The sequence below is a fragment of the Salminus brasiliensis genome, chromosome 1, assembly GCF_030463535.1.
Source record: "Salminus brasiliensis chromosome 1, fSalBra1.hap2, whole genome shotgun sequence".
Taxonomy (NCBI): domain Eukaryota; kingdom Metazoa; phylum Chordata; class Actinopteri; order Characiformes; family Bryconidae; genus Salminus; species Salminus brasiliensis.
Genome location: NC_132878.1, coordinates 90056755 through 90066506, shown reverse-complemented (window position 1 = coordinate 90066506; position 9752 = coordinate 90056755). Strand labels below are relative to the sequence as shown.

The window sequence follows — 9752 nt, the reverse complement described above, 5'->3', positions numbered from 1 at the left end:
TCAATTATTTCCACTAAGAATGGTAAAATAAAGAGTGGCAATGGGTGTCTATACTTTTGCATGCAACTGCATAAGGTGTCGCCAAAGTGCCAATTTTACAGGAGAAGAAACATTAACTTATTGAGTTGAATTTAGCGATTTTATTCCAAGTCGTTGTGAAGCATTTCTACTTGGCGTTGATCTAATAGTACATACATATTAATATTAGACCCAGGGATTTCCAGGACTTTTGTTTCAGCTGTACCTTGTAATTTGTTTGAAGTTGTGGGTGCGAAGCATCTCATATCTGACTTTTTGTATCATTGTTATACAGACTGCTCCCCTAGGGGGAGCTGTTAGTATCCAAACCGCTTTCAGTGCTTTGCATCCATGACTACTTTCCCTTTTTTTTTAATTATTATTATTATTATTATTATTATTTTAATATATAAAATTATAATGTTTTGGTCAGGTTACTTTGTTTTTTAAGTTGAGTTGCTTGTGTTTAAAGTAAAATTTAATAGTGATCACACTGAACTGTTGATTGCAATGATTAAATGTCTGTTTTGGAACAAGGATCATGATATTAATTTGATGTTTAAAACTCATTTAGTAGTTTAGTATGGTTATTAAATAATCATTATTCTTTATATTTTTTACTGCAGTTTGTTTTAACATGAATATGTAATTTCATGTCAACAGGTGCATTCCTTTGTGGGTGGGGGCTCGAGGAATTGAATTTGATTGGAAATACATCCAAATGAGCTTTGATTCCAACATCAGTTTGGTGAGAACATACATTTGTCTGTGTGCTTACCTTTTTCGTTAAGATAGAAATGAGGCTTTAATGGTAATACAGATACTAAACAGTGCTATTACCTAAAGAATGGAGGCAGTCAGCCAGGCTTGATTGTGCTATTTTCTATGTGTGGTGTTTGAGGTGCTTTCATTTCTTTGCTTTTACAGGTTCACTACATTGCTATGGCTGCAGTAGTTTGGATGTTCACACGATATGACCTTCCCAAAAGCTTCCGCTTGCCTGTAACTGTACTGCTGGGGCTGTGTGTGTACAAGGCCTTCCTGATGGAGTGAGTACCTCATATTTCAGATTAATCTTGTGCCATATTAATAATATCAATTTAAATAATATTTGTAATAAGTGCACAGTACAGTGTTCTTGTATTGTACTGTACAGGCCTTTATAAGGGCACAATAACATGTGACATGGATGAACAGTATGAATAAAGTGTGGGCTTGTATTTGTGAGCGATATTTTGAATGACCATTGACTGAGACCATTGACTTTTTGTTAGCACCACTATTATTGCAGCTTCAGCTCTAAACTAAATGAGCAACATTTGGACATCACACATCTCTTGGCTAATTGACCACATCTGTGTTAAGAAAGAAATTGTGTAAATCAGCCAAATGTTTTTTCTTCAGAAAGCCACCTTCATTTCCTTTGCGAGAAGTGTATGTGTGGTGCACCGCTGTGGGTTAAGTGTGTAGATACAGTTCTAGGAAAGCCAAAAAAAACTACCAAAAAACTATTTTCTTCCTTTATTTGTTTATTTTTGTATTTTATTTTATTGTTTAATGGCTACTGCTCTCATTGGTGTTCTTAGAGAGGGGCAGGACAGGGGTGTGGCTTTGTTCAATGGAGAGAAAGTCAACAAATGGTGTGTGTATTCCTTCTCTCTAGACTGTTTGTTCATGTGTTTCTCCTGGGAAGCTGGACGGCTCTATTGGTGAAGGCGGTGCTCACTGGTGCCATCTCCCTCTGTTCTCTCTTCCTCTTCATCACATTGGTTCACAGCAACTGATGCTTTTCTTATGTTGCTACACATTCAGGTATTTTGGAGGAAAAATACCCACAATGCCACATAGGACATTTTGTCAAACAAATGGGGCCAGCCAGCCTTGCTAATATGTCTGTTGTATTTTTATGTGTGTCAAAACAATAAATTAACATTGTACAGTAGCCTTGTTGTCTTTCTTTTTTTTTTTTGCTTTAAATAAAATAATTAGTATTTTGTTACTGTATTATGATGAATTTTTGGTCATTAAAGTGGCCTAGTGCAGCTATTTAGCTGCCTTTGTTTTGTTGGCCTCAGTTGTTTCAGTACTTAGTAAAATGAAGGGAAACGGACCCGGCAGCGGGTAGGGTGAGTAGGGTGAACAGCCCAGCAAACCTTCTGTACGAGAACAGGGTTAGTATAGGGGACTTAAAAATAAATAGATGGAGGACTTGATTGCATTCAGCGACAAGAGCATTAGTGAGGTCGGGATGCTGGATGATCACCACCCCACCACATCTCCAACCCATTTCAAAAGTACTGGATGAAGCACCATGCGTCATTCCAGACAGCATAGTTGCACTGTTCCATAGCTCAGTCATGGGGGGCTTTATACCTTTCCAGCTCATGCCTGGCATTAGGCAAAATGGTGCCAATAGTTTTATGTTTATCTGCTCCAGAGTGTCTTATTCTAGTGGCAGGGTTTCTTTAAAGGGACTAGACAAGCTGTTTGTGTGTGTGTGTGTGTGTGTGTGTGTGTGTTTACACATCCGTCTCAGTAAGTATTTAAGGATCTGGAAGCATACATTAGAAGGGATATCTATGAACATTTGGACATAATGGTGTATATTGGACCTACCAGTCCGACCATCAGGCCCCCCACCCACCACTAATTATGTAAAGCTGCTTTGTGATGACAACAGTTGTAAAACGTGCTATACAAATACATTTTGACTATTTTATTTAAACAGTATTCAGATTTGTTATAATGAATTTGGACTAGATGTGCACAAAGATTTTTTGGATTTCCATATTTTGCACACCATCTACTCCCAGCTTCTGTTTTAACATCCCCTTGCCAACTTCAAGTCTCCCCAGATGCACGTCGCACCTAGGTTACGCAAATAGGCACTCACAGGGGAGGCTGCGGCGCATAATTTTCAACTACAGGCCCACCTTGGTTAGCCTTGGTGTGCTAATCAGCAACTTTGCAATAAATGTAAATATACATATACTATACTATACATGTACTATACATATAAGTGCTGTGAGCATGTTGTCCAATGATTTGTTGGAAACTTCTGCTGTTAAAGTCAATGCTAATGTTTGTGTGATCCCTCTCCGCTCTGAGGGCTCAGCCCTTATGGAACAGGATGGCGGCAGGGATCCTCCCAAGGGCATATGTAGGAAGGCTAATTGGACAAAGGCATGTTAAAACCGGTTCTGTACTACAGTCCACCAACCGCTTCAATAGCATGTAATTTTCCTGTGACATGAATTCGCCTTGTCTTACTTAAACTGTATTGCTTTCATTACCTTTAGTGTGCATTCTGTAGCTGCATTATCCATACAATATACAGGCGTTCTCATTTTAAAGTAGTGCAAAATAATAATAAGCAAAAATCTGAATACCCTGTAGAAGAACATGCCGTTTATTAAAAGGTAATACACTAAACTGGTAGAGACTGTGATTGCATCTCACAATTTCTCAGATGGTAGACACAGTGACCAGTACTGTATATGTGAACTGAAAAAGAAAATGCAGGTCTGTTGGCTGGGTCTCATTCAAAGACATCACGCTACCAAACATGGTGGAGGTAGCTGGCACTGAGCCCCATAGAGTGGCTATGGGTAGTGGCAGGACCTTAAATGGCCTCGTGTGTTTGAATTAAACCAGCTCTACAAAATAAGGAATGGGCCACAGTAATGTGTAAGACTAGTCTCCAGTCACGGGAAGCGTCAGGTTGCAGTGTGTACTGCTAAATGTGACAAAAGTTAGTAGACAATAAGCTGGTCACATGGTTGACAGGTGTCAGGAACCAGTTTCCTTGTGTTCTGATCAAAGTACTTAGCGAGAAATGTGCAGGAAAAAAATATAGGATATAGGTAAAATAGTCCAAGGTGGATTACAAGATTATGTGCATTCACAATAGCTCAGTTGTTGGGGGGTGTAAAAACAAGGTGTGTCAGTCCATGCTTTGCAGTTTATCTGGCCATCTGCTTTAACGAACTGTTCAAAACAGGGACTTGATCTGAAAAAGCACTGGGGAATTAAGGCAGATCTGTATCCCACAGATATCCTATTACCAGAGCACAAAACCCATGTTTCTCTCACTGAATTATAACTTGGAAGGAGGGAGTTGTAACCAGGAATGTTTGAGAGGACCTAAACAGCACCAGCCCCCTCTTATCTATGTGCATATCTACAGGTTGGGGGGAAAGAGAGAGAGAAAGAGAGAGAGAAAACTATGTGGTTTGTACAGTGGCACTGTCAGGAGGGACGTTGGAGGAGTTATTCACAGGGCTGCTAGCTACCTCTGACAGGACCTCATTGTGCTGCAGGGTGTCGTTATGGCAAGCGAGGAGCTGTATTTGTTCTACCATGGACTTCCTGTACCCAAGATTGCTCATACAGAAGAAAGCCTGAAGAACTTAGAGGCGTTCAAAGTCCAGGATGATGACATATTTGCTGTTACATATCCCAAGTCCGGTGAGTAGCTTCCTTTCCCTCATTTTTCTCTCTGTGTGAAGTTGTGAACGCTCCTCAGGCGAAAACAGAGAGATGCTTTAGTAGGGCTTTCAAATGTGTGGTAAAGTGGCATGGGGATTTGAACGCAGCCTTGGATTACTTCACTGCTACGTAGTGAAGGGTGGGGGGGGGATGGGGGAGGGGCGTTGAATTGCTCAAGAATCCCCCCTTGCTTCAGATTAAGGGACTGATTTTGTACATATTCAGTCATCTGGGCAGACAGGTTATGCACTGAGCATGCTTTATAGCCTACATCACTGAATCCTGAAGCTGCTTAACCCCTTTTTTCCCCATGGAGAACAAGAACTATCTTATATACCATGGGCTGATGTGCCCAACTGAGAGCCACAGTCTTGACAGTTTAAAGTTTTTCGAGAATTTCCGAGTTGAAGATCTAGATGTCTTCGTCGTTTCTTATCCGAAATCTGGTAAGTGCAGTCTTTTAAAAGGAGCTATCCTCGTGTGAAGCACTGTTGAGTATTACCTTGGTTTTCCAGGTACAACATGGATGCAAGAAATCATTCCCTTGCTGCTCAATGGAGGGGATCTTACCCCAGTGGAGAGCATCCCGAACTGGGACAGGGTTCCTTGGCTTGAGGAGACACGCATTTCCTTGGTGGTGGACAAGCTAAAGTCTCCACGGGCCATGGTGACCCACATGCCTTATCACCTGATGCCTGCCTCCTTCTACTCTTCTAAGGCTAAGGTAAACAAATCTGGAGTAATCAGTAGCTAAGTTATTTAATCTCGATTACTCAGAAAGATAAAACCAAGATCACGTCCACTCATGCTGCGAGTCACATAGCTGTCATTCTTCATCTGATGTGGCCTTCCACAGAAATCATGTCTGCTTTAGTGCATTGTAGACCTTTTTTGTCTCTTGCTTGCTTCAAAATAATTGTCGAATAAGACAAACAGCCTAATTATGTATAAAATAACATCTTTACTTTCACACTGCTTATTCATTCTCACTTCTCCTGTCTGTACATTCTTCCCTAGGTAATTTACATTGCAAGAAACCCAAAAGATATAGTGGTGTCTTCTTTTTTCTTCCACCAAATGGCCAGCTTTCTGGATGATCCAGGAACGTTTGAAGAATTCCTGGACAAATTCCTAGCCGGGCAGGGTGAGAGGCTCAAACTGATGTGCTTTTAACACTTTCTCACTCGATAGTTGAAGATGTAGTGATGATGTGACTGTGTCCTGCAGTTCTTTTTGGAAAGTGGACTGATCATGTGAAGAGCTGGAGAGACACAGATCTAGGAGACCGGGTTTTGTACATCACTTATGAGGAGCTGATCCAGGTAAAGTGCTTCTGATGTGGTCAGTTCTGTCTGTATTGAGCTATGTTGAGTTGTGTTGGTGGGCTGATCTCAGGTTCATGTCTTTACGATCTCTAACGATTAGAAGTTGCTTTAGTTTTAGATTGATTTCATGACTTTCCAGGATGAATGGTCTGAGATCGCCTACAAGATGATCCCAAAGTGGATCATATGCTACAAGTAGCCTTTACTATAACTCAACAATTGACGCGAAGACTGGATGATTTAGATCTCCGGGGCAGATCAATTTGGTAGTTTGTGCTAACATATGGTATTCATTTTACTGCATTTGTAACCCTACAGATTTAAATGTAATATAATTATGATTAAGGTTAATGTAGCCACAATTTCTAGGCTTTATTTTATAAAACATTTTACAAATATATTAAAGTTCAAGACTGACTGCTAACGTGTCACAAATATATATATATATGTATATTTATATAACTTATATAGGTCTTACAAATATATTAAAGTTAATTACAGATTATATTAATGTTACAAATATATTAATGTTTAACATCAATTAGTAACCTGTTACAAAGATATTTAAGTGCTATAAAGACAAAATGTCTTTACATTTACACAGCACACACACATGTATATGTTGCAAATGTAATAAAGTGTTATAAAATGTTACATTTCAAGACTAATTGCTAACTTACAATTATATTTAAGTGTTACAAATATATTCTTATATATAAGTTAAAAACAGACGGGACACCTGTTACAAATACACAGACAGAAGTATTGCAAATATATTAAATGTGACAAAGACAGATTGCTAACCTGTTACAAATACATTGAAGTTAAAAAAAAGACTGGACGCCTGTTGCAAATGTAATAAAGTGCTTCAAATATGTTACATTTCAAGACTGATTGGTAATCTGTAACAAATTTATATGAAAGTTCAAAACAAACTGGGCATCTGTTACAAATTCCAACAGATTCATTGCATTCATTCATTGCTATTTATATATCACTGTGTAACAAATATATAATAGTTTAAGAAGAATTGTTCAAGTAATACAATTATAAAATTTAGTTTAAAGTAATGACGTCAGATTTATGGTGTAATAGTGTAAGCATGTATTTTCAAATGCTCCTTGCCTAACTTGCAGGATCTTCGGGGGGTTTTGGAGCGTATTTTGAGCTTCTTTGGACGACAGATGAGTGACGATGCTCTGGATCGCATCACTGAACATTGTCTATTCAAAAACATGAAAGACAACAAAATGTCCAACTACTCACTGGTTCCCCAGGACATCATGGACAACAATAAGTCTCCTTTTCTCAGAAAAGGTAGGCAGATTAAAGCATTTCCCTGAAGCTGGTCTTCTTAAAGTTCTTGGAAACATGTCAGTGCTACTGAAGTGTGAGATTGTGCCTGCTTTGGGAGACTGTAGTAGATTCCTGAAGCTGACCTTACTCTTTACTTTCTATTCTTTCTAAGGGATCGCTGGAGACTGGAAAAATCACTTCAGCCCTGAGTTGGAGGCCAAATTCAACGCAGTCATTCGTGAAGAGATGGAGGGAAGTGGTATTAAGTTTCCCTGGGATGAGGAATAAAAATACATTTGCTTTAATGAAGTCAACAGTTGTGACAGTCTAGTCCAAGCACGCATTTATAAGATCACTTAATTCCTACCAGTTCTAATATCAGTTACGATGAGGATTGTTTCTTTGGTCAGTTTAACTTGCATAAGGTCTGCAACAGTGCAGTGGAATGGAGCCCCTTCACCATCGTTTTTTTGCAAAGGCAACGCATGATGCAACACAGCATTCACACACAACTGTAACTCTTGAGCAAAGCAAGGGTTCCCTAAAGGGTTCTGCCCTTGCCACCAACGGCAAAGCTAATCTACATATGCACATGCACACCACAAGCAAAGCATTCGCAGCTATGTAAAGCAATGCATTTTGAGGTGTGTTTATAGTCTAATGTAAGCCAGCTGGCTGTACAGATTGAAATGCTCATGTTGATTAGTGATTAAATCAGTTGGGCATTATCAAATATTCCTATTATACTGGTACTGTTGCAGCAGATTTTGCTGATTAAAGTTCCTCTACTAAACACGCACATGTAGTATAACTCTGTACACATTTATAATATGTTACGTACCAGCAGGTAACCCTAAAGCTGGCTGCTCTAAACAACATATTCATACTGGTGCACAGTCAGTACAGTCATACATTTGATAGACTTGAAGTTTGTCTAATTAGGGTGGGTGAGAGACCTCCCACATTAGACAAGCGCATCCTGAAGACCAGTGAATTTGTCATTGTAAGCTAAGGCCAGGTTTTGCTGGTAGCTGGACTCAGAGCCGTACCTGTGCTGTTCAGCTGGTTAAACCGGTCAAATTGTCATGCTGGTAGATAAGCTATCCTCTATGTTGTTATTTTCAGCAGGGTGGTCAGAATTCAAAACACCTCTCTTCCTTCAGTGTCTACACTGTAACAAATATCAGTCTTTTACAGTTTATTCATCTGTATAATATGAACAGAAGTTGTATGAACAAAATTAGTCTGTATTATCAAGCACATGTTACATGCTGAGTAGTTTGACTGTCCTCTCTTTTCAAGAGCAGCGGATCAACAGTTAAAATCATACCTCCATCATTAGACACAGTACCTAAGTACTTTTTACTGTGGTAAAATATATGTAAATGTTGATATCATGATAACTACATGATAGTGTAGAAATATAATATAAAAATACATGTATTATTATATGTTTAATTGAAAGATTTGATAATTTTATAATAATGATGATAATAATAATAATAGTGGAAACTGAGCATAGGTTGAAATTAGCATAATTAAATGAGCTAGCAAGGCAAGCAATAATAATAATAAGATAAGACATTTTTAAGGATTTTATTGATTTTTGTATTGATCTATAACCCAATCAATTGTGTCTTGAAATATAGCCATTACATTTTCACAATGTGTTGTGTTGTTAAACTTTTCAAGGTTCTCAACAGCTATTACTTGATTTCTGCCGCTTATTAAAAGAGCCGCTTCTACCTAAACTGACCTATAGGCATGAGCAGAAAGACTGTCAAACCCACAGCAAAACCAAGCAGAATCTCTGTTTCAGCTGGGGCAGGACGACAGACATTAAGGTGTGTTGTAGTCCTGTCCTGATTGGCTGACTGAGGTGGAAGGCTGTGAAAATGAATGTACAAATGACCTGGACTGTGTTTTCACAAGCATTTTGCCACAGAATGAGCGCAGTGGGGCTTCCCCTTTAACATCTTTTTTCACAGCAATGATAATTTACTTGTGTCAGCGTGTGGTTTTATTTCCAAGAAATGTTCAGGTTTTGACAAGTGGACCTAGCCAGCTAGCTAAGTCAGCTAATGATAGCTTACAGTGAGCCACAATGAAATGTGAGATTTTGTGCTATTAAAGAGAGCATTATGCTGTATAAAACATGTTTGAGGATGTTTAAATGGGGCAAATAGTAAAATGAGACAATAAAACTTATTAATTGTAATGAATTTGTTTTTCATTCATCTGTCTGAATCTGTCTTTCATTTGTAACGATTTAGTGTTAAGCCAGGCTGGTTCTGCTTGTCTTCCACTGATGGTACATTTAAAAACATGCATGTGAAGGTAAATGACATTTTAGACAATATTTCTGTTTAATTTTCAATACACAACTTTAATAAATATTACTTATAAATAATAAATTAATCACACACACACATACACACACACACATATATATATATATATATATATATATATATATATATATATATATATATATATGTTTTATATATATGTTTTATATAATAGTAATATTACCTTTCTGCAGCACTAAGACAGGATTTCTGCCTGTCACAGTCCACTATAACCCAATCAATTTTGTCTTGAAATATAGTCATTAAATTAGACAAC

General features: G+C 38.2%; 2 protein-coding genes across 3 annotated transcripts in view; both read left to right on the top strand.

Annotated features, from left to right (window-relative positions):
- Positions 1–1960, top strand: part of tmem147 (transmembrane protein 147) — a 5780-nt gene extending 3820 nt beyond the window's left edge. For both annotated transcript variants that reach the window (XM_072692348.1, XM_072692349.1), the window contains exons 6-8: positions 682–766; positions 946–1067; positions 1682–1960. In XM_072692348.1, coding sequence (XP_072548449.1) covers positions 682–766; positions 946–1067; positions 1682–1802 — 328 coding nt within the window. In that variant the 3' untranslated portion in view covers positions 1803–1960. The remainder of the gene's footprint in view (positions 1–681; positions 767–945; positions 1068–1681) is intronic.
- Positions 1961–4325: 2365 nt separating this feature from the next.
- On the top strand, positions 4326–9345 carry LOC140537099 (sulfotransferase 2B1-like). The gene is made up of 6 exons (XM_072659278.1): positions 4326–4485; positions 5022–5230; positions 5524–5650; positions 5734–5828; positions 6968–7148; positions 7300–9345. Exons 1-6 carry the CDS (start codon positions 4347–4349, stop codon positions 7413–7415), a joined length of 867 nt encoding a protein of 288 aa, XP_072515379.1. The 5' UTR covers positions 4326–4346; the 3' UTR covers positions 7416–9345.
- The last annotated feature ends 407 nt before the right edge of the window (positions 9346–9752 follow it).

Excerpts from the sequence above, each read along its gene's own strand:
- LOC140537099 (XM_072659278.1), top strand. The coding sequence starts at position 4,347 with ATGGCAAGCGAGGAGCTGTATTTGTTCTACCATGGACTTCCTGTACCC. Across the intron at positions 5,231-5,523 it reads TCTACTCTTCTAAGGCTAAG|GTAATTTACATTGCAAGAAA; the intron begins GTAAACAAATCT and ends ATTCTTCCCTAG. Across the intron at positions 5,829-6,967 it reads CTTATGAGGAGCTGATCCAG|GATCTTCGGGGGGTTTTGGA; the intron begins GTAAAGTGCTTC and ends CCTAACTTGCAG.